At 42.6% G+C, this 25608-nt stretch overlaps 1 protein-coding gene across 1 annotated transcript in view; it reads left to right on the top strand.

Annotated features, from left to right (window-relative positions):
• LOC311110796 (pro-neuregulin-3, membrane-bound isoform-like) overlaps positions 1-25608 on the top strand; it is a gene marked incomplete at both ends in the record, with an annotated part of 437403 nt that overhangs the window by 336902 nt on the left and 74893 nt on the right. Inside the window, one exon of the mRNA XM_084153362.1 lies at positions 15292-15365. Within this exon, the coding sequence (XP_084009488.1) occupies positions 15292-15365 (74 nt within the window). The remainder of the gene's footprint in view (positions 1-15291; positions 15366-25608) is intronic.

The following is a 25608-nucleotide window of genomic DNA, read 5'->3' on the forward strand; positions in this document are numbered from 1 at the left end:
TTGTTTTAGAAATAGTGATATCTGGGAGATGATTTCCTTTTCAAATAACTGAAAGTGAGTGCTGCAGACTGTTCTAGTGCCCTCGCCAATTCGATATATATGTTGAAGAGGGTGGGGCTCAAGCTGCATCCCTGTCTCACCCCACAGCCCTGTGGAAAGAAATGTGTGTGTTTTTTGCCCATTTTAACTGCGCACTTGTTGTATGTGTACATGGATTTTATAATGTTGTATGTTTTTCCCCCAACACCGCGTTCCATCAATTTGTATAGCAGACACTCATGCCAAATTGAGTCAAGCTTTTTTGAAATCAACAAAGCATGAGAAGACTTTGCTATTTGGTTTGTTTGTTTGTCATTTAGGGTGTGCAGGGTGAATACGTGGTCTGTCGTGTGGTAATTTGGTAAAAAGCCAATTTTACATTTGCTTAGTACATTGTTTTCACTGAGGAAATGTATGAGTCTGCTGCTAATGATAAGGCAGAGGATTTTCCCAAGGTTGCTGTTGACGCATATCCCACAGTAGTTATTGGGGTCAAATTTGTCTCCACTTTTGTGGATTGGGGTGATCAGTCCTTGATTCCAAATATTGGGGAAGATGCCAGATCTGAGGATGATGTTAAAGAGTTTAAGCATAGCCAATTGGAATTTGTGGTCTGTATATTTTATCATTTCATTTAGGATACCATCAACATCACAGGCCTTTTTGGGTTGGAGGGTTTGTATTTTGTCCTGTACTTCATTCAATGTAATTAGAGAATCCAGGGGGTTCTGGTAGTCTTTAATAGTTGATTCTAAGATTTGTATTTGATCATGTATATGTTTTTGCTGTTTTTTCTTTGTTATAGAGACAAAAAGATTGGAGAAGTGGTTTATCCATACATCTCCGTTTTCGATAGCTAACTCTTCGTGTTGTTGTTTAGTGTGTTCCAATTTTCCCAGAAGTGGTTCGATTCTATGGATTTTTCAATTACATTGATCTGATTTCTGACGTGCGGTTCCTTCTTTTTCCATTGTGTATTTCTGTATTGTTTTAGTGATTCACCATAGTGAAGGCATAGGCTCAGGTTTTCTGGGTCTCTATGTTTTTGGTTGGATAAGTTTCTCAATTTCTTTCTTAGGTTTTTACATTCGTCATCAAACCATTTTTCATTGTTGTTAATTTGGTTGTCTGCTTGAAATGTTTAGATTTGATAATGAAGCTGAGAGGTCAAATATACTGTTTAGGTTTTCTACTGTCAAGTTTACAACTTCACTAGTGAAACGTTTTGTCCAGGAAGTCGTCTAAAAGGGATTGAATTTGTTGTTGCCTATTTGTTTTTTGGTAGGTTTCTATACTACTTTTCTTCCATCTATAGCATTTCTTAATATTATGCAGTTCCTTTGGCTTTGATGCCTCATGATTGAGTATTGCTCTGTTCAAGTAGACTGTGATTTTGCTGTGATCTGATAGGGGTGTCAGTGGGCTGAATTTGAACACTCTGAGAGACTCTGAGTTGAGGTCAGTGATAAAGTAGTCTACAGTACTACTGCCAAGTGATGAGCTGTAGGTGTACCTACCGTAAGAGTCCCCTCGAAGCCTACCATTGACTATGCACAGACCCAGCGTGTGACAGAACTGCAGGAGTTGTGACTCGTTTTTGTTGGTTGTTTCTAAAGGGGCATATTTGGGAGGGAATGCTGTCACCTCCAGGTAGGTGTTTGTCCCCGTGTGCTGACAGTGTCAGGTTCTTGCCCAGTTCTGGCACTTAGGTTGCCACAGAATAGTACATGTCCCTGAGCCTGGAAATAGTTGATTTCCCCCTCTAGGATGGAGAAGCTGTCATCGTTAAAGTATGGGGATTCTATTGGGGGGATATAGGTAGCACACATGAGGACATTTTTCTCTGTTGAGATAATGTCCTTATTAATTTCTAGCCAAATATAAAATGCTCCTGTTTTGGCTAGTTTAATAGAGTGCGTTAGGTCTGCTCTATACCGTAAGGTCTGCTCTATATGTTTCACAGCTGGTAGTTTGGTGGATGGGACTACCAGCTCTCTGTAACTGTCACGATCGTTGGTTAGAGAGGACCAAGGCGCAGCGTGTTGAGCGAACATACTTTAATAGTAAAGTGCACACACGAATACAAAACAATAAACGATACGTAACATCCTCAGACAATGACTGACAAGGAACAAAAACCCACAAACACAAGGTGAAAACAGACATTATAAATATGGCTCCCAATCAGAGACAACGAGCCAAACAGCTGACACTCGTTACCTCTGATTGGGAGTCACTCATCCAAACAAAGAAATACAACCACATAGAACAACCCAACCAAACAGAACACAACGAAACGAACACACCCTGGCTCAACATACAAAGTCCCGGAGCCAGAGCGTGACAGTACCCCCCCCTAAAGGCGCGGACTGCGACCGCGCCTCAATAAGGGCTAAACAAGGGAGGGCTGGGTGGGCATACCTCCTCGGCGGTGGTTCTGGCTCCGGCCCTGATCCCCACCTCCTCTCCAACCCCCCAAAGTACCCCTGGTCCTGTCTAGCCCCGCTGGTCGGAGCCGGACTGACGACACGCGCCCCTGGCTTGGTGCGTGGAACAGGAACGGGCCTCACCGGACTGACGACTCCATTCCCTGGTTTGGTGCGAGTAGCAGGAACGAGCTGGACCAGGCTGACGACTCGCATCCCTGGTTTGGTGCGAGTAGCAGGAACGGGCTGGACCAGGCTGACGCCTCGCACCCCTGGCTTGGTGCGAGTAGCAGGAACGGGTTGGACCAGGCTGGCGACTCGCACCCCTGGTTTGGTGCGAGTGGCAGGAACAGGCCGGGTCGGGCTGGCAACGCACACCGTAGGCTTTGTGCGTGGAGCAGGGACAGGCCGGGCTGGGCTGGCGACGCACACCGTAGGCTTTGTGCGTGGAGCAGGAACAGGCCGGGCTGGGCTGGCGACGCACACCGTAGGCTTTGTGCGTGGAGCAGGGACAGGCCGGGCTGGACTGGTGACGCACCTCGTAGGCTTGGTGCGTGGAGCAGGGACAGGCCGGGCTGGGCTGTCGACGCACACCACTGACTTGGTGGGAATGGCAGGAACCGGCCGGGCTGGGCTGACGACGTGCACCACTGACTTGGTGGGAATGGCAGGAACAGGCCGGGCTGGGCTGACGACGCGCACCACTGACTTGGTGGGAATGGCAGGAACAGGCCGGGCCGGGCTGTCGACGCACACCACAGACTTGGTGGGAATGGCAGGAACAGGCCGGGCTGGGCTGACGACGCACACCACTGCCTTGGTGGGAATGGCAGGAACAGGCCGGACCGTACTGGGGACACACACCACTGGCCCCACGCAGGGATCAGGAACGGGCCGGACCGGACTGGTAACACACCCCAGTACCTCTCGCCGTGCCTCCACACTTTCCCTCTCCTCTGTGCCCAGTGGCCCCCCTAACCTGGCGGCCTTCTCTGCCAACGCTTTGCACCGCTCTAACCCGTACACCTGCTGCCCCGACGTCGTGAGCCCCCCCCTAAAAATTTCCTGGGGGTCTCTCCTCCCTGTGGCCCAGGCCTCTCTCCCTCTTGCCAGACTCGCAATCATCTCCTCCCACGTCCATCCTCTCTCCTCGTCACGCTGCTTGATCTGGTTAAGGTGTGTTTTTCTGTCACGTGTTTGTGCGTTACCCGTGTTTCGGTACGCCATTGCTATTTAGCTTCCTCCTCGGTTGAGGAGAGTTTTGCGCCCTGTGTTGTGCGCTCGTGTTTGGACGCCTGTGTGCGTCTTTTTGGCCTCTGGCTGTTTTGGATTTATTTTGCACTCTCCAGTAAAGTCTTGTTGGACTGTCCATCTGCTTCTGCGCCTGATTCCACACCACACCATTTCTAGCATCGTGACAGTAACCTAGAGGGCAGCCAGTGGGTCTGTTTCTTGTAGGATGACTATGTCTGTATTTCCAATTTCTTTGATGAAGTCTGGGTTTCTGCTCTTTAGGCCAAAGGAAGGACCTCAAACCTTGTATATTCAAGGATGAGATAGTAAAAGCTTTCTGTTCCATAGTGTCTAGTGTTGTTTTTGAATGGTTTAGGCTCGGACCATTACATTAGGTGTGAGCAGAGCATGTTGAGCATCTGATACATACCTCTTAGGATGCAGGATGGGTCTTGGGCGGGTGTATTAGTGGGGGTTGGGTCTGTTCTCTCTCTCTCTCTCTACTATTTCTCACTTCGCCTCTCACTATCTCCCTATCTCTCCCTAACTCTATTTCTCTCTCACACTTTCTCTGTCTCCTCATCATGGTGACAAATGCAAGCCTGGGGCTCTCTGGCAAAATGGACTGGCCTAATTAACACAGTAATGACGCTGCAGAATTGAGTCATCTCACCTGTATAATGAACACTTCTCTACCTCCCCTTGTTGAGTAAATCCCTATTCTCTCTCTCTCTCTCTCTCTCTCTCTCTCTCTCTCTCTCTCTCTCTCTCTCTCTCTCTCTCTCTCTCTCTTTCATTCTCTCATTTTTTTTGTCATTTAGCAGATGCTCTTATCCAGAGCGACATACAGTTAGTGAGTGCATACATTATTTTTTTATTTTATTTTTCATACTGGCCCCCTGTGGGAAACAAACCCACAACGCCATGCTCTACCAACTGAGCTACATCCCTGCCGGCTATTCCCTCCCCTACCCTGGACGACGCTGGGCCAATTGTGCGCCGCCCTCATTCTCTCTTTCTCTCTCTGTGTGAATGTCAATTACACTTTAACATTCCACAGTGTGTCACAGAGACAGATAATGTAAGTCTAACTAGAGGACACATCTCACAGAAAGAGAAGAGGCTCTGTCGACTGGGTTGAACAAAGACTTGGCTGTGTCTGGCCTGTGTTGTCTTTTCCCATCTTATTTCCCCCGAAAACGATGAGTTTGCAGGCATTATTTTAAAGTGGCTTCTTAGATCTTTTTTTTTGTTGCAATTAGAGCCAAGCATGGACCCGGTCCCGCGGCGAGGAAGAACTCCTGTGTAAATGTCTTCTTGTGATGAACTAATTATTTCCTCTCTTCTTCCTCATCATGAATTCCCTCCCCCCTTCCCCCACTCCCACCGAAAAAGGAAGGATGTAAACAAGAGTTTAGAAAAGTTTCACAATCTTTTTATGGGGGCAGACAGTGTCCTGTTTGCTAAAGTTCTATAATGCAAATGCTAGTGCTACATGTAATAACAATTGCCAGAATGACAATTTCTCAGACTCTTTTCTTGTAGCTCTGCTGCTCTTTTAGGCTATCTGAATGCACATCAAATTAAAAGTAGCCTACATGATTGACCAAATGTGCTGTTATGGAGCATACTGCACCAAAGCCCAGGCAATTATTGGTTAAAGTAAACTCAATTTGACCATATCTTTTTTTCTAATTTACATAATTTAATATGAGTCATCACATTAGCCACATGCTTCTTCAACACAAAGACACTTTCAGCTGAAGAATTAGCTCAGATTAAAGTAATCCCACTGTCTATTTCTCACAAGCCGCTCAACATGCAGCTAATGTAAAGTATGGATTTGTGTGGCTCTCTGTTCAAAGCCATTGATCCGAAACATTGTGGTCCAATTACTTGTTACATGCATCTCTTGAAAGAAGGATATGTAATTTCAGTGCAATATAAAAAAAAGAATTTAAAAAACTGCTTCAACCAATGATAAAATGTCTGTGCAATTTATACACTCCACTGATTGGTTGTTAAAAAGCGTGGCAAAAACACTTTGTAATTCTTTTTAATTCATGACACAGTCATGCACAGCATAGTGATAGCAAACCATGTCTGACTTGCTTTCACAAGCATCCCCTTGATACACATCAGAGGGAGGGAGAGTTGTAAATGATTTGAGTGGTTTAGCCGACACTGTGATATTAAGTATGTTTAAAAGTACACCCTGTGACTGAAAAGTGCTGCCACTGCACTTGTTTGTAAACTGAGGAGGCAGGTCTTGGTGAATGTGAATTTGTTTTTTTCTTCTGTTTTGAGTCTTACCTGAATGTGTATGTAGTTTCTCAAGTTGCCACTGGGGAAGTTTTGAACTGCAGCTGTAGACTTCACAGGCAGATGAGATGTTCTGGGTTATTGACATATACCGCCTTGTTTTACTATGGCCTAAGCATGCATCTGTTTTGCTATGAAGACCTGGAAGAGAATATGTTCTTAAGCAGTCTATCAGAAGAAGACAGGCTTTCTCTCTAGAGCCAGGTTCCTCTGAAGGTTTATTCTAGGATAGTAATGTATAGCCATTGTCACCTTTGTGACAACTAAATTATACTTTTAATGTTTGTTTTTTATGTTACCCAAATTTTCTTCCCAATTTCGTGAAATCCAATTGGTAGTTACAATCTTGTCTCATTGCTGCAACTCCTCAACGGGCTCGGGAGAGGCGAAGGTCGAGACATGCATCCTCCGAAACATGACCTGCCAAGCCACACTGCTTCTTAACATACTGCTCAATTAACCCGGAAGCCAGCCGCACCAATGTGTCGGAGGAAACATTGTTCGACTGATGACTGAGGTCAGCTTGCAGTCGCCTGGCCCACCACAAGGAGTCGCTAGAGTGCGATGAGCCAAAGAACGCCCCCTGGCCAAACCCTCCCCTAACCCGGACAGCGCTGGGACAATTGTGCGCGGCCCTATGGGGCTCCCAGTCACGGCCGGATCGAACCCCAGGCTGTAGTGGCGCCGCAGCACTGCGATGCAGTGCCTTAGACCGCTGCGCCACTCTGGAGGCCCAACTGCATTATACTAATGGTCTGCTAGATAATGTCTAGGAGCAGGAGATGTGAAACGTGATTTGGTCTAGTCCACTTCAGACAGAGACTATAAGCTTGTTGCACGTCACCTCCAAAAACACAAATGAATCCAGTCAGATCGCAGTGCTTTATCACTCATTCCGCAAACAACTCGATAAAGCGATATTTCACGAATCGCAGAACAAAATGAAAAAACACAGAAAATCTAATCAAAGTAACTTAAGAAGGAGGGAACTATTAAGCACAAAGATAAGATGTCTAGTGATAAGGTGTTAATATGCAGGAGAGAAGGAGAGAGAATGAAGGAGAGATAAGGGCTGAATTTATAATCTGTACTTTAATGGCATTTTAACCTCACAACGGGATTTATGCTTGAGCCATACCAATATAATCATACGGCTTCTAATAATCATCTTCAGTAGTGGCACTTGTTGGGTAATTCCTGCAACTATAGAGCATGTTCAATATGTCCTCTCACTGTTGGAAAGGCAAAAGTATTTCTGATAGGGACATGGGAGTTGTAATCTTGGTGTGCCACTTTTTCTTCCTCATTGCTAGAGGCATGGGACTGTCTGCTTCCATGCTGAGCCTGTGGGTTACAGAGAGAAATGGAGAGGTCGGGTTCACCAGGGGGTTGAACAGGGAACATCAGCAAAGTCATGCCATCTTTTATTTTCAGGTCTGCTACCAGCGACTTGTGAATTATTGAGCACATTTCCTCCCAGTTGAAAGGCTACGGAGGTGCAGGTGGTACAGAAAGACTGGGGCTGAGAGTGAGAGAGGGCTCACCTTTGCTAGGCTGCCATGTATACAAATTTCACTTGGCATATTTTATTTAAACCACAGAGACACGGTTAGCAAACAGGAAAAAGGGCCAACGTGTAGTAGAAAATGAATGTGCACTTGGACCGGCAGCGTACAAATGGATTGTTTGTCTCACCTTAATGTGTTTAACCTTGTGAGGAGCTGGTTATCAGGTGCATTGTTGTGAATGTGACTTCTCACCTGTGAATCCAGGTGCTTATGAGAGACTCATTTGGACAACAGACAGATCAAATTAATTTAGAGATGATCTTCTCTGTTATGTATAAGTTTGTGGATTTTATTAAGGAATGAATAATGTGTCTGGGGAAAATTACAATGAAATTGTCTCAAACAATTGCCTGGAAGACGCTATGTCTGGAACTTAGTGGAATTGGTTGGTGCGGTATCAAATGTCTGTTTTCAACAGTACCATGGTACTGGTTGTATTTTTATCACCTGACTGGTGGTGATTCTGTAAGAGCTGTGTAATGAGGGGGCCTTGGAAAGTATTGATTGGTGTGATGGTTGCACTTGCCTCCACCTATACTCTTAGAAATAAAGGGTTCCAAAAGGTTATTTGGTTGTCCCTATAGGAGAACCCTTTTGGGTTCCATGTAGAACTGTCTGTGGAATGGGTTTAACCTGGAACCAAAAGGTTTCTGCCTGGAACCTAAAAGGGTTCTACAAAGGATTATCCTATGGGGACTGCCAAAGAAGCTGTATAAATTCTAGATAGCACCTTTTTTTCTAAGAGTGTAGCAAAGCCCAAAGCACTGAGGTACTCGCCTTGTTAGCCTGCCTATCTCGCTTCTCCTCATTCTGGTCTTGTCTGGCTCCCACCCTGTTGTTACTGAGACATAGCATCCCAGATGCATTTCAATCACGCCGTCTGGGAAATATGAAAAGAGACTCTATTTTGACTCTGATAAGCAGTAACCATAGACAAATTACATTACTTGAATATTATTAAAAATAAAAGTGTCTATGTCATTGAAGGTAGATATGATCAGTTAAGGCCTCGTTTGAAATAAATTGCATTTGATTTACTAAAGGTGAGATTTAAAAAAAGTCCTTGCCATACTCTGGAGTATTATACAATACAATAATTTGATTCATTATACCAAAGAGAATATTGAGCAGTGTATGGAAAGAAACTTGTCTTTTCAGTTCTCTCTGGATTTTTTCAGCCTGTTGGTATTTCCAATTATTGGACAAATGTTGCCTGTTCTTGTACGAAGCTGTGGGTGACACTATAAACATATGCAACTCCCTGCCCGAGACTCAATGTGTCTCATCTTTACCGGTCTCCCACTCTATTTCTCAACTGTTTGTCAATAAAATAATTCCAAAATATGAAAGGACAGTGACTCTCCACTCCTAAGAAAATCACCCTGCTCTCATATACACTGAGTGTACAAAACATTAGGAACACCTTTTTCAATGTTGAGTTGCACCCCTTTTGCCCTCAGAACAGCTTCAATTCGTCAGGGCATGGGCTACAAGGTTTTGAAAGCGTTCCACAGGGATTCTGGCCCATGTTGACTCCCATCGAAAGCGTTCCACAGGGTTGCTAGCCCGTATTGACTCCAATGCTTCCCACAGTTGTGTCAAGTTGGCTGGATGTCCTTTGGGTGGTGGACCATTCTTGATACACACGGGAAACTGTTGAGCGTGAAAACCCCAGCAGCGTTGCAGTTCTAGACACACTCAAACAGTGGTGGAAAAAGTACTCAAATCTCATACTTGAGTAAAAGTAAAGATCCTTAATAGAAAATGACTCAAGTAAAAGTGAAAGCCACCCAGTAAAATACTACTTGAGTAAAAGTCTAAGTATTTGGTTTTAAATATACTTAAGTATCAAAAGTAAATGTAGTTGGTAAAATATACTTAAGTATCAAAAGTAAAAGTAAAAGTACAAATAATTTAGAATTCCTTATATTAACCAAACCAGACGGCATAATGTTCTTTTTTATTTTTTATTTACGGATAGCCAGGGTCACACTCCAACACTCAGACATCATTTAAAAACAAAGCATTTGTGTTTAGTGAGTCCGCCAGATCAGAGGCAGTAGAGATGACCAGGGATGTTCTATTGATAAGTGTGCAAATTGGACCATTTTCTGTCCTACTAAGCATTCAAAATGTAAAGAGTACTTTTGGGTGTCAGGGGAAATGTAAGGAGTAAAAAGTACAACATTTTCTTTAGGAATGTAGTAAAGTAAAAGTAAAAGTAGTCAAAAATATAAATAGTAAAGTAAAGTATGCAAATTCAAAATACTACTTAAGTAGTACTTTTAAGTATTTTTACTTAAGTACTTTACACCACTGCACTCAAACCGGTGCGCCTCGCAGCTACTACCATACACTATTCAAAGAAAGGTACATATTTTGTCTTGCCTATTCACCCTCTGAATGGCACACATACACGATCAATGTGTTAATTGTCTCAAGGCTTGAAAATCATTCTTTAACCTGTCTCCTCCCTTTCAGCTACACTGATTGAAGTGGATTTAACAGGTAACCTCAATAAGGGATCATAGCTTTCACCTGGATTCACCTGAATAGTCTATGTCATGGAAAGTGTATGTTTTGTACACTCAGTGTATGAGTGCCAGCAAACCCTCATCTACAGTAACTACAAACACAAAGGCTATTACATACAGATGTAGGATCTTAATTTGATCACTCTTTGTTGCTCAGAATTTTCCTGCATCGCAGGAAATGCAGATGAGCTTTGTCATTTACATAAATTCACTGAAAACCGACATAAACATACAGTTATATTAACAGTATTACACTTTTCATGTAGACTACTTTTGGCCAGTTTATAGCCTAACCACCAATCAAGCAACATTATGGGCTAAATGTTGCCATGACAATATAGGTCAAATTAAGATCCTGTTCAGTATCCCACAGATATACCTATTTTCTGAGAGTGCAATACTTAACTGAGCTCATTCTGAACCATTGAGAGAGAAGGAGAAACTGTAGTAGCTTTAAAGTGTGTAATGCTGTCAGGGCCAGGGCTAGATGGATACTCCAGAGTGTAGAGAGCGTAAGGGCCAAGCCGCTTGTGAGTGGCCCTCGCCCTTGTCATCCCTGTGTAGGTGTCAAGCTGCCCTGTTGAGCCTGATCTGATGGCTTGCTCCGCTCTTGAGAAAATGGCTCTGTGAGAGTCCTTCTTCAGCTCTAGCGGTTCCAGCAGCTCTCCTAACCTGAAAGCACAGGGGGGATGAATGCTAGCCGTGTGGCTAACAGTTATGACTACCCTCATGCTGGGTCAAGCCCACTTGGCCACACGGTATGAGGTTTTGTGAAGTGAAGCAGTTAAGAGGATGGAGTGAAGACAATATATCCATTGTCCACTTTGCCCAGAATGCCATTTTATGCTCAGAAAATGGGTTGCAATCTGGTAGGATATATAATAATTGAAAAGTCCTGTCACAGTTGTAGAAATTGATTGTTGTGCCCCATCTTTACATAGACTTTAACGCTTGCCTCGGGGCAGTTGCTGCACATTTGACTGCAGACCAAAAGGACATACAGTAACATGAGGGGAAATAGTTTTGATCCATAATCTATCTTGTGTCGCTTGGGCCCGAGAATAGTTTTTTCAAAATGTCAAATGTTCTATATCTGATGTTAAATCAAGGGACATGATAAATGTTTATTATAAAGGCTCACAAACCCAGAATAGCACTTAAACAATACAGAGGAAGAATTATTGACCAAAATACAGAGCATAGAGCACATGAGTAGTCAGCCAGTGATTTGCTGCTCGCTCTCTCTTGCACGCATGAACATTCCCTCTCTCTTCCCTCTCTCTCTCTCTCTCTCTCTCTCTCTCTCTCTCTCTCTCTCTTTCCTCTCTCTCTCTAACACCTCTCAGCCCCATGGGATTATACCACCTCAGCCTAATGAAAGGCCGACTGCCTACAGCATGCTAATGTTCTTTTAACCAGATCAAATTTAAGGCAGTTGGCTGACATTTCCCAATGTCCACCATTTCATAATTTAAATAATCTAGAAGAGTACAACAAATCCAATGTGCTGTTGTGCAAATCCAACTGCAAAGTATCATAAGGATTTATATCTGTAAAAGGCTATATCTGTAAAAGGCTATGCTATGATATAATACCATAATGTCATACCATTTTGATGTTTGTCTCTAAAAGTCATGAAAACATATTAACAACAAGAAAGGATACACTGTAAATTCAATATAGTATGATAGTACAGTAGACTAAAGTATATATAGACAAAATAGTTTCCCACACGGGAACCTCTGAACTTTTCCAATTGAGTCTGTTGATGCCCTGCACATGTTCTGATGTGTGTGTGTCCCCACATCCTTGGATAAACCTGAGGCCTTATATTTATATCTATCTCCTGTCTACAGAGCTTTGTGCATCAGGCTCCATTGGTTAGTGAGATCTACACCTCGTTGTACAACCCCCCTCCCATGTTTGTTCATGCTAATTAATGACTGTGGCGCTAATTAAAACCAGAGCAGCTTTCAATACCTTCTGCCTCCTTCAGAGAAATATCACATTTCCATTTACTTGTCCCAGAGACTAATGAATATTCTGGTGCAGGTTTTCAGGCGAGAAACACAGTGGCAGGAAACTGCGCCAAGTGGGATTGGGAGAGAGTGTGGCGTCGTAACCAGAGGGCAACGTGAGAGCGACACAGGAAGGAGACGGGCCTGCCATGAGAATTGTGTGACTGAATATGCAATGATGGCCAAGGAAAAACACATGTACAGTATGCACATAATATGCAAAAATACAATATATTCACATACATTTCCCATACCATGGCAAAGAAGTACAAATAAATGCAATGAACATACAAATATACACTACATGGCCAAAAGTATCTAGACACCTGCTCAAAACATCTCATTACAAAATCATGGGCATTAATATGGAGCTGATCCCCCCCTTTGCTGCTATAACAGCCTCCACTAGATGTTGGAACATTGCTGCTGGGACTTGCTTCCATTCAGCCACAAGAGCATTAGTGAGGTCGGGCACTGATGTTGGACGATTAGGCCTGGCTCGCAGTCGGCGTTCCAATTCATCCCAAAGGTGTTCGATGGGGTTGAGGTCAGGGCTCTGTGCAGGCCAGTCAAGTTTTTCCACACCGATCTTGACAAACCATTTCTGTATGGACCTTGCTTTGTGCACGGGGGCATTGTCATGCTGAAACAGGAAAAGTTCTGTTCAAATGTTATTTGTCACGCTGAATACAACAGGTGTAGACCTTACAGTGAAATGCTTACTTACAAGCCCTTAACTAACAATGCAGTTTTAAGAAAATAGAGTTAAGAATATATTTGCTAAATAAATTAAAGTAAAAAATATTTTTTTTACAATAATGAGGCTATATACCGGTACCGAGTCAATGTGCGGGGGAAGCACAGAATCGTCTAGAATGTCATTGTATGCTGTAGCGTTAAGATTTCCCTTCATTGGAACTAAGAGGCCTAGCCTGAACCATGAAAAACAGCCCCAGAACATTATTCCTCATCCACCCTACTTTACAGTTGGCACTATGCATTGGGGCAGGTAGCGTTCTCCTGGCATCCGCCAAACCCAGATTTGTCCTTTGGACTGCCAGATGGTGAAGCGTGATTCATCACTCCAGAGAACGCGTTTCCACTACTCTAGAGTCCAACGGCGGCAAGCTTTACACCACTTCAGCCAACATTGCGCATGGTGATCTTAGGTTTGTGTGCGGCTGCTCGGCCATGGAAACCCATTTCATGAAGCTCCCGACGAACAGTTCTTGTCCTGAAGTTGCTTCCAGAGGCAATTTGGAACTCTGTAGTGAGTGTTGCAACCAAGAACAGGCGATTTCTACGCGCTACGCCCTCGGCGGTCCCGTTCTGTGAGCTTGTGTGGCCTACCACTTCGCAGCTGAGCCGTTGTTGCTCCTAGACATTTCCACTTCACAATAACAGCACTTACATTTGAACGGGGCAGCTCTAGTAGGGCAGAAATTTGATGAACTGACTTGTTGGAAAGGTGGCATCCTATGACAGTGTCACGTTGAAAGTCACTGAGCTCTTCGGTACGGGCCATTCTACTGCCAATGTGTGTCTATGGCGATTGCATGGCTATGCGCTCAATTTTATATACCTGTCAGCAACGGATGTGGCTGAAATAGCCTAATCCACTAATTTAAATGGGTGTCCACATACTTTTGGCCATGTGTATTATACAGTCAAAGGACACCGATTCTTGTAAACATTCTCATGCATTCTCCGGAGAAAGCAATGATGCTGTTTGGTCTTGAGTCTGAGACAGACAGGCATTGGAAAATATATTTGATTAACCTGCTTGCAAAGCAACCCGCTGGGCCCATTTGAAACACACTGCAGTTTTATTGTGTTGCATCTCTCTCAAGGAATCGGAGTGAACACACAATGATTTGAATGGTAACATGTTGGATCTGTCACAGCCTTGAGCACTGTGGTGTGTGTGTGTGTAACTGTGTGTCTGTATGTGGGGGCATGTGCGTGTGTGTGTGTGTGAGTGCGTGAGTGTCCACATACGTGTATGAAGCCTTAGTCCTTTTCTCTCTCTCTCCTCTTTACCATCCCCTGGTTTCTTCAGACCATTTAATTACAACGTCTTACTGCCTTTTGCTTACACAGTTCCTCCTAATGGCCGTGTCATTCTTGCCCTCCTTACCGCCACCACCAAAACACCATTATTTTAATGATCTGCTTCTCCTCCAATTTGTGCAACGAGGGGGGCCTCTTCTTAAAGTTTTACGATAGTCAGGTTCGCCGACATCGACTGTCAGGGAAACTGCTAATTTACAAAGAGATTCCAGAGAATGAAAAATACATTTGTTCAAAGTCACCGGTTTGCAAGTTTCTTGTCAGTAGGAAGGGACTTTCTGATTGGGGACAGCTCTCCATCAGTATGTGGATTGAGAATATAAATCGCCTCCTTCCTTCTGGCTCCTGGAGTATGGGAAATGTTTAATGCTGAACAAATGTGACTCATATAATATATGTTATCAGGCCGCAACCCTGACTTAATTTACATGTAACTTTAAATCAATATTAATTAATCGAGTTTTACTGAGTCATGGTGTGGGTACATTTTCCAGCAAATCTCATACGTATCAATGCATGGGTTTAATGCATGACCATGTGTGAAAAAGCAGGTCCGCCTAATGATTGAAAATTAAGCTAAAACCCCAAGACAAAAGAAGCTCTGAGGCTTTGGAGGAAAGTTTGAGCTTTGATACAGTATGTCAAACCTAGGCCTGGTGTAAGCCTCTTAGCATTATATGCAGTTTCTGTGCTCTGTGTGGACAGGTCACATATGAATGCTGTGTGTGCTTCAGCTGTTGGTCCTGAGGACATGGTTCTATAGCCTGGCACAGGGATTAGGGCTGAGAGCTTCTGAGAAGTCAAAGAGCAAGAGGGAGAGAGAGAAAGAGGGAGAGAGTGAGCAAATAGAGAAGGAAGAGATGGATTCCATGTATATTTCCTTTTTGATGCTCCTGGACACAGAAAAAAATTGAGTTGAGCTTGAACAATAATTGTATCATGAAACAGCATATTTTATTGCCAGCCATGTACCATAGCCTCTAACCACTCTTCACTTTTTTTTGCACACATTTTTAAATGTTCTAACCCTGCTTCACCCCAAGTTCCCAATGTGTTGACTGAAATGTATTTTTATTCACAGGTGTAGAGAAGGCTACCAGGGTATACGCTGTGACCAGTTCCTGCCCAAGACGGACTCCATCTTATCTGATCCAAGTAAGAACCTTGCCTTAATCATCTCATTAGAACTAAACTCAAGCTCCAGAAATAGTGACTTTCATTGCGGTCCATTTTCTCTGTGGTTGCAGGTTTACGTTTATATTAGAGGTTTAGAGTGATTTCAGATTGGCTAAACATGAACATTACAGGGCATTGTCTGTTCTCAATTATCAAGAGAGCACAGTCTGTGCTATACTCTACAGACATTATGCTCACTTATAAACTGTCTGGTTCGAGCCCTGAATGCTGATTGGCTAACCGTGATACCACGGGTATGACAAAACATTTATTTTTACTGCTCTAATTACATTGGTAACCAGTTTGTAATAGCAATAAGGCACCTTGGGGGTTTGTGGTATGTGGCCAATATACCACGGCTAAGGGCTGTGTCCAGGCACTCCGCGATGCATCGTGCCTGAGAACAACCCTTAGCCGTGGTATATTGGCCATATACCACACCCCCTTGTGCCTTATTGCTTAAGCATGCCATGATTAGGAAAAAAAAACATATGAAAAAAACAATCTCATTGCCAGTTTCTGAAGAAAGCAATCTGTCTCTAACTGTGGATGGTCTCTCTATTCATCACACCTAAACTCCCCCTATAGAACATAACAGTTAGGCTAGTGCAATCCTATTAAAGCATATATTTCCAGCTTTTATGATAAAGTGATAAAATGCCCTCTGTAAGCTCCACCCTCACCATTGAGTCAACCAATTACATAATTTCTGCCTTCGGGGCAGAGCTGACTCCAGAACAAGATTAATGAGGAAAAGCGCTAACCTGCAAAACAGAGAAGCAGAGGAAAAGGGTCCTTGAAAAATCTGAAATGTCTTCTTAATAGCTGTCTATCTCCTTTCCTTAGTGTGTGCACAGTGCGTGGGTGTGTGTACTGTACAGTGAGACTCCTCCACTAACCTCAGTGATACAGCTTAGTAGCCTCAGTACCCACATGAAAAAATACTACAGTTTACTATAAAATACTACAGTACATACTATAGAATTCTGTACTAAACTGTAGTATACTGTAGAATACTATACTACACACTGTAGTATACATTGATCATTTGGGAGGCTGACAGTCTAGTGGTTAAGAGCGTTGGGCCAGTAACAAAGAGGTTGCTGGTTCAAATCCCGAGCTACCTAGGTTGAGCAAGGCACTTATTGCTCCTGTAAGTCGCTCTGAATAAGTGTGTCTGCTAAATGACAAAAAAATGTAATGTGTAGTACTTACTATAGAATGTTGTAGTATACTATAGTAAACACTACAGTATACTACAGACCGCAAAGACAATATAGTAAATACTACAGTGATCGCTGCAAAAAACACTACAGTAATTACTATATTATAAACTACAGTATTTAATTTGCATTTACCCTGCCCATTACCATCCCCCATATCCCAATTTGTGCCACCCATAAGTGAGAAACCTACATGCCAAGTATAGACCATATATTGTGTTCCCAAACGCTTATTAAAAAGAGCAGAAGCTCTGAACTGTCTGTTCAGACCTCAGTCCTACCTACAGGTTATGGAACATTTGCTCTTTGAGTATTTTGTCCAGTAGGTTTCCTCAAGGACAAAGCCCCCACTGCTATCTCAATGATAATAAAACAAAAACACTATAGTAAATACTACAGTAATGTCTGCAAAAACACTACAGTAAACACTACAGTATAGTTCAGTCCGCAAAAACATTACAGTATAGTACGGTCTGCAAAAACACTACATTCATTACTATAGTATACTGTATATAACCGTTTTTTATTATTATTTAAAGATAGACTCAGTGAGATGAAGTTGCCAGGAGCACTACCACAGATATAGGGCACTTTTGAGTGGTAAGCTAAAGCAACCGATTTATTGATGTTTTATTTAACCTTTATTTTGACATGGAGTCAGTGCTGAGACCAAGGTCTCTTTACCAAATGAGCCCTGTATAGCACCACAATACACATTAAAATACAATAAACACTTTAAACTACACATTCATATACACAATACAATACACGTTATTATACACAACAATACACAAAAAGCAAAACACAATCATTAAAAACATTATTCAGTAAAAATATCCCCTATCAACAATCTGAAATGCCCTAGAGGCACCAATTCCTCCAATTTTAAAGTGTATTGTAGATCATTCCACTAGTAAGGTGCAAGGAAATTAAAGGCTGATTTACCTAACTCTCTAGACACGAAAGGAGTCTCCAGAGTTAACCAACCCTGTGCACGGGTTTGATAACTTGTCATTTTAAATGTTAACAGTGATGTTATGTAAGTCGGAAGTTTGTAGAGCAGGGCTTTGTAAACAAAAAGAGCGTGACTTCAAAGAGGACCAGCCAACCTTTTGGTAAAGAATACAGTGATGAGTAATAAAACTGTCTCCTGTGATAAAACGAAGGCCACTATGAAAAACAACATCCAAGGGTTTAGGAGTAGAGGCAGCTGCACTTTGATAAATAGTATCACCATAATCAAGAACTGGTAGAAAGGTTGACTGCACAATCTGCTTCCTGCTGACTAGAGAGACACAAGAGCTGTGTTTCTTAACAAGCTCAGTAATAAATCACTGTCAATCCAAATACCGAGGTATTTGTATGCAGGGACTCGTTTGATTAAAGAACCATCCGATGAGCAAAGATGTAATCCATCTGAGACAATCTTACGAGAACTTGAAAACAACATGCATTTAGTTTTGCCCGTATTAACCCCTAACAACTGGGCAATGGTCACTAATGTCTTGGGCAAAGACACCAGTAGAAACATTTTTCTCTGGTGTATTCAATAAAATAAGATCAATCAGAGTAGACTTGTAGACTAAAGTCGAGGAGTGAAGTCGGAGGAGGTGCATCTGTGACAGCCGAAAGTCAGACACTTATGGGTTTTTACTGCATATACGTCATCTTGCTGAATCTAACCTATGACCTGACCCATCACCTTGTGCATTACTGCCTCACAGTGGCAGGAAATGACATCCCAAAAACACAAAAACTATAACAACACATAAATGGCTCCTAGCCTCGAACGCATAGGCTACTTTCTGTCATTAACACTAAAATTGAAACTAAATATTATAGAAATGAAATTGAAATAAAAACTAAATAAAAACGAGTAAAGTGGTTCTGAAAACTAACTGAACCTAAACTGAATATCAAATTATAATCGTGAAGCTAATAGAAATAAAAACTAATATAAAAACACAAAACTATAATAACTGACTAAATATGTTGCATTTCTGCCTTGTTTTGGGGGAAGATGACAAAAAAGCATCAAAACCCACCAGGTCCCAATGCACGGCCATTTGAAGTGTCTGGCTACAGGGATTTTAATTGAGTTCAACCCAGGAAACTCCATGGGTATCATTTCCTTAAAAGTCATTTGATATATCATGTCCTTTTCCGTATTGATCCGGGAGTCGAGGGTGGGCCATCTGCCATCTCTGTGAACTTTGTCATTGTGAGATGAAACGTGAGGGACAGATTGTGCCGAGTAGAGAGCTCTACCATTATCTCACCATCCTCTCCATTACATCCCCTTCCAAATGGCTCTTTCATCACTTTAATAGCTTTAGCCACAGATTCCTCTTGAATCGCTGTGTAACTTTTATTCCTCACAGTTTTTAACACAGAGGTTAAATAATAATGTCATCATCTGCCGAGGAGTGTTTTCAATTAATTTTATCTTGTTTTGCTTTTGGGCCTACATTAGCATTTTGGGGTGACAGAAGGGGTGAATGAAACGTACAGCGGCAATCAGCAGTTCAAAAAATAACAAAGCGAACTCCCCACCCGTTTTGGTAAAAAGCTGAGTGATTTTTTAAAACATTTTAGTCATTTTAGCAGACGCTCTTATCCAGAGCGACTTACAGTTAGTGAGTGCATACATTTTTCATATTGGCCCCCCGTGGGAAACGAACCCACAACCCTGGCATGATGGGGCTGAAGAAATATAACCACTCTCAAATTCATAGACTGAGCTATGGATGCAAGGACTGGCCATCCATGATATCAACATTATAGTTTTAACCATGTTTTGAGGCATGTAGTGTTTGTTTGCATTGTTTACAAACATTGGAGTAAAACAAGCTTATACAGTGGCTTGCGAAAGTAGTTACCCCCCTTGGCATTTTTCCTATTTTGTTGAATACAACCTGGTATCATTTGATTTACACAACATGCCTACCACTTTGAAGATGTAAAATATTTTTCATTGTGAAACAAACAAGAAATAAAACAAAAAAACTGAAAACTTGAGCGTGCATAACTATTCACCCCCCTAAAGTCAACATTTTGTAGAGCCACCTTTTGCAGCAATTACAGCTGCAAGTCTCTTGGGGTATGTCTCTATAAGCTTGGGATTTTTGCCCATTCTTCAAGGCAAAACTGCTCCAGCTCCTTCAAGTTGGATGGGTTCCGCTGGTGTACAGCAATCTTTAAGTCATACCACAGATTCTCAATTGGATTGAGGTCTGGGCTTTGACTAGGCCATTCCAAGACATTTAAATGTTTCCCCTTAAACCACTTGAGTGTTGCTTTAGCAGTATGCTTAGGGTCATTGTCCTGCTGGAAGGTGAACCTCCGTCCCAGTCTCAAATCTCTGGAAGACTGAAACAGGTTTCCCTCAAGAATTTCCCTGTATTTAGCACCATCCATCATTCCTTCAATTCTGACCAGTTTCCCAGTCCCTGCTGATGAAAAACATTTACATTTACGTTTACGTCATTTAGCAGATGCTCTTATCCAGAGTGACTTACAAATTGGTGCATTCAACTTATGATAGCCAGTGGGACAACCACTTTATTTATTATTATGGGGGGGTGGGAGGGGGGGTAGAAGGATTACTTTTATCATCCCCACAGCATGATGCTGCCACCACCATGCTTCACTGTGGGGATGGTGTTCTCGGGGTGAAGAGAGGTGTTGGGTTTGCGCCAGACATAGCGTTTTCCTTGATGGGCAAAAAGCTCAATTTTAGTCTCATCTGACCAGAGTACCTTCCATATATTTGGGAAGTCTCCCACATGCCTTTTGGCGAACACCAAATGTGTTTTCTTTTCTTTTCCTTTCTTTAAGCAATGGCTTTTTTCTGGCCACTCTTCCGTAAAGGCCAGCTCTGTGGCGTGTACGGCTTAAAGTGGTCCTATGGACAGATACTCCAATCTCCGCTGTGGAGCTTTGCAGCTCCTTCAGGGTTATCTTTGGTCTCTTTGTTGCCTCTCTGATTAATGCCCTCCTTGCCTGGTCCATAAGTTTTGGTGGGCGGCCCTCTCTTGGCAGGCTTGTTGTGGTGCCATATTCTTTCAATTTTTTAATAATGGATTTAATGGTGCTCTGTGGGATGTTAAAAGTTTCAGATATTTTTTTAGAACCCAACCCTGATATGTACTTCTCTACAACTTTGTCCCTGACCTGTTTGGAGAGCTCCTTGGTCTTCATGGTGCCGCTTGCTTGGTGGTGCCCCTTGCTTAGTGGTGTTGCAGACTCTGGGGCCTTTCAGAACAGGTGTATATATACTGAGAGCATGTGACAGATCATGTGACACTTAGATTGCACACAGGTGGACTTTATTAAACTAATTATGTGACTTCTGAAGGTAATTGGTTGCACCAGATCTTATTTAGGGGCTTCATAGCAAAGGGGGTGAATACATTTGCACGCACCACTTTTCCGTTATTTTTTTATTCTGTGTATGTCCATTACATGAAATCCAAATAAAAATCCATTTAAATTACAGGTTGTAATGCAACAAAATAGGAAAAACGCCAAGAGGGATGAATACTTTTGCAAGGCACTGTATTTTGGGTTCTGATGGGGTACGACAGTTGAACTATGCTCTTGAGGCATTTCTAAGTTATATTCTTCAATAGTCAATGGGTACATAACATTAATTTATAAGTCCAAAAATGGATGTAGCAACTGCAGATTGCCACTTTAAAGCAAAAAAGATTAGTTTGAGACCTGTGACAGATTCACAACAGAGTTGTCAACAGAGTTGTCATTAGAGAGAGAATGTAAGTTATTGCCCAAATTAAACCGACAATCCTTGCTGTAGCCTGCAAAAGTCCAAATTCATTCAGCCAACAGCAGAGGGTGTATTATTATTGTCGACCATGGCAAGTGGACCCAGCAGTTGAAGCAGTTCTATTATTAACCCCTATTCTCTTTTTCCCAACTAAAAATGAATTGGGCTTCCACTGACCCAACAGCCCCCTACTGCTCCAAACTGTCCCAGCCTCTCCTTCTCCTCCTACCTTTCCTCCACAAACTGTCCCCCCAGATCATCTAATACTAAATACAGGGCCTCAGTTGAGCTCGGAGTTTGCCAGCAGTGCAGTTCACTGGCAGGCCAGGCTGATCCTGCCAAGGCCTTTGGCTCACCAAGGCTGTCATGAGTGCCACAGTGAGAGAGGTGGAACCTTTCAAAACCAGACACCCCTGGTTTGGACTTTCATTATCCTCAAAGGTTCCACTGAGACTGTGGTCATGACTTAATCTCTCCATCAAAGCAGGACAAAATCCAGATTTATAAGAGGATAGGAGCATCTGTCTCCTTCTGGAACTAGCCTGTTGGGATCCTTAGATAACTTTGCACCTGCCAGGACAAATCTTACTACAACTCCAAGGAGCCTTTTACTGATTAGACACCGTATCTGCTTCAGGAATATGGCTTCAAACTGCTGATAGTTTTACTCTACTACTGTAGATCTGGGTAGTCTCATGTGATGTGGCTAAGGAGTGATGATCTCAGTAAGGGAACAGAATAGATATGCTTTAACATACTGTATAAATGTTTTGTTTGTGAAATGAATAACTCGCTGCTTGGCACATTCTATTTGTAGGAACATTCACAGTATAATGTGTCATGCAGGAGCCAAGGTAAAACCAAATGTATTCTGTTTGTATAGGGAATGTTATCACCCTCCGTCTCTCTCTCCTTCCATGTTAAACACCCTTCCTTTCATCTCCAGCACTCCTCTTGGCCCCTTACTTTTTTTTTTTTTTTTTTTACTAATGACCTACCAGTAGTATTGAGTAAAGCCTGTGTGTCTATGTACACTGATTACTAAATATTATACACGTCAAATACTTAGAAAAAAAGGATTCCAAAACGGTTCTGCCTGGAACCAAAAGGGGTTCTTCAAAGGGTTCACCTATGGGGACAGCCAAACAACCCTTTTTTTGGTTCTAGATAGCACCTTTTTTCTAAGAGTGTACCACAGCAAGTGAAATCACAACAACACTTAACAAAGAGCTGCAGTCAGTTCTAGAATGGGTGACAAGTAATAAGCTAGTCATAAATATTGTATTTCAAAAACTAAATGCATGGTATTTGGGACAAATCCTTCGCTAAACCCCAAACCTCATCTATATTTTGTAATAAATGATGTGGCAATTCAACAAGTTGAGGAGACTAAACTGCTTGGTGTAACCCTAGATTGTAAACTGACATGGTCAAAACATATTGACGCAATGGTAGCTAAATTGTGGAGAGGTCTGGGTGTGATAAAGCGCTGCTCTGATTTCATGACATCACAATCAACTAAGCAAGGCCTACAGACCTTAGTTTTATCACACCTGGACTACTGCCCAGTTATATTGTCAAGTGTCACAAAGAAGAACATAGTCAAATTACAGTTGGCCCAGAACAGAGCAGCATGGCTGGCCCTTAGATGTACACAGAGGGCCAATATCAATAACATGCATGTCAATCTCTCCTGGCTCACATTTCCATGTTTGTAAGCGGTATTGACATGTTGAAAGCACTGAACTGTCTGTTCAAACAACTAACACACAGCTCAGACACCCATACCCCCCACATGACATGCCACCAAGGGTCTCTTCACAGTCCCTAAGTCCAGAAAAGACTCTGGGAAATGTGCAGTACTACATAGAGCCATGACTACATGGAACTCTCTTCCACATCAAGTAACTCAAGCGAGCAGTAAAATCTGATTTTTAAAAACCAATAAAACAACACATCACGGCACAACACGGACTGTGAAGAGACACAAACACACACACATACGCACACACACTCTAACACACACACTCTACACACACATTGTAATATTGTGGTATTGTGGTATTGTGGATTTTATATTGGACATTTGTAATAAGAGAGTAATAATGTAATAATGTATTGTATGATGTATTGTTTTTATTTAGAATGTAGGCTGTTGTTTTGTTTTGTTTTGATGTAATTGTTTTAATGCTGCTTGGAACCCAGGAAGAGTAGCTGCTGCCTTAATGGGGATCCTAATAAATACTAAATACTCTGCTCCCATTGTTTTGGATACAGAATGACATATTCAGCCTGGTAAATTGCTGAGGCAAACTCAAGGCTGGGCTGTTGAGACACACTCATTTGCATTGCTCTAACATGCTGACCAGACCGGGCATCCACGTGTGCCATCGCACATTGATTTTGTCCCCCCACACCAGATGCGATCGGGACACGCAGGTTGAAATATCAAAACAAACTCTGAACCAACTATATTAACTTCGGGACAGGTCGAAAACCATGAAACATGTATGGCAATTTAGCTAGCTAGCTTGCTGTTGCTAGTTAATTTGTCTTGGGATATAAACATTGTGATTTTACCTGAAATGCACAAGGCCCTCTACTCCGACAATTAATCAACAGATAAAAGGGTAAACCGAGTAAGTTTCTAGTAATCTCTCCTCCTTCAGGGTTCTTCTTCTTTTTGGACTTTATATTGCGGTTGGCAACCAACTTTAAGGTGCATTACCACCACCAACTGAACTGGAGTGTGGACCTCCGTTCATCTTTCGATTACCCACGTGGGTATATGCTCCTAAAAACCAATGAGGAGATGGGAGAGGGGGACTTGCAGCGCGTCAAGTGTCACAAGTTCTATTTTAGCGCCTGGCTACGCAGACGCTCGTTGACGCTCGCGAGCAGTGTGGGTGCAATGATTGAATAACATGTATGTGTACATTTATTTTACAAAGCTCGCGCACGCGTCAGCCTGTAATGTAGACTCAGCACGGCTGGATAATCAAATCAAATCAAATTGTATTTGTCACATGCGCCGAATGCAACAGGTGTAGATCTTACTGTGAAATGCTTACTTACAAGTCCTTAACCAACAATGCAGTTTTAAAAAAGTAATCAAGAAAAATTTGCTAAATAAGCTAAAGGAAAAATAGTAACACTATAAAATAACACTAACGAGGCTACAAACAAGAGGTATTGATACGGAGTCAATGTTCAGGGGTACGGGTTAGTCGAGGTAATTGATGTAATATGTACATGTAGGTAGGGGTAAAGTGACTATGAATAGATAATAAACAGAGAGTAGCAGCAGCGTATGTGAAGGTGTGTGTGTGTGTGTGTGTGTGCGTGCGTGCGTGTGTGTGTGTGTGGCGTGAATATGCTTGTGTGTGTGTGTTGGAGTGTCAGTGTAGTATGTGTGAGTGTGTGGTTAGAATCCAGTGAGTGTGCGTAGAGTCTGTGCAAGAGAGTCAATGCAAAAAAATTCAGCAGTCTTATGGCTTGGGGGTAGAAGCGGTTAAGGAGCCTTTTGGTCCCAGACTTGGCGCTCCTGGTACCTCTTGCCGTAGCAGTAGCAGAGAGAACAGTCTATGACTTGGGTGGCTGGAGTTTTTGACAATTTTTTGGGCCTTCTTCTGACATCGCCTGGTATAGAGGTCCTGGATGGCAGGAAGCTTGGCCCTAGTGATGAACTGTAGATACTATCAATATGTATCAGACCTCATATAGACGATCCTCATCCACAGATTGAATTTCAATTCAATTTAATTCTGCCCTGGTCCGGCATAGTGGGGAAACGTATTATCTGTATCTTTATGAGATCTGATGTAATGCACTGCAGCATTGTATGCACTACAGGATATACATTTATAGCAGGGTTGGTGTCAATTCCATTTAAATTCCAGTCAATTCAGGAAGTACACTACAATTCCAATTCAATGCATTGTGCCAACTGTAAAGTTAGGTGGAGGAGGAATAATGGTCTAGGGCTGTTTTTCATGGTTCGGGCTAGGCCCCTTAGTTCCAGTGAAGGGAAATCTTAACGCTACAGCATACAATTACATTCTAGACGATTCTGTGCTTCCAGCTCTGTGGCAACAGTTTGGGAAGGCCCTTTCCTGTTTCAGCATGACAATGCCCCCGTTCACAAAGCGATTTGCATACAGAAATGGTTTGTCGAGATCGGTGTGGAAGAATTTGACTGGCCTGCACAAAGCCC

The sequence above is a fragment of the Coregonus lavaretus genome (genome assembly GCF_964263955.1).
Source record: "Coregonus lavaretus genome assembly, chromosome: 36".
NCBI lineage: Eukaryota > Metazoa > Chordata > Actinopteri > Salmoniformes > Salmonidae > Coregonus > Coregonus lavaretus.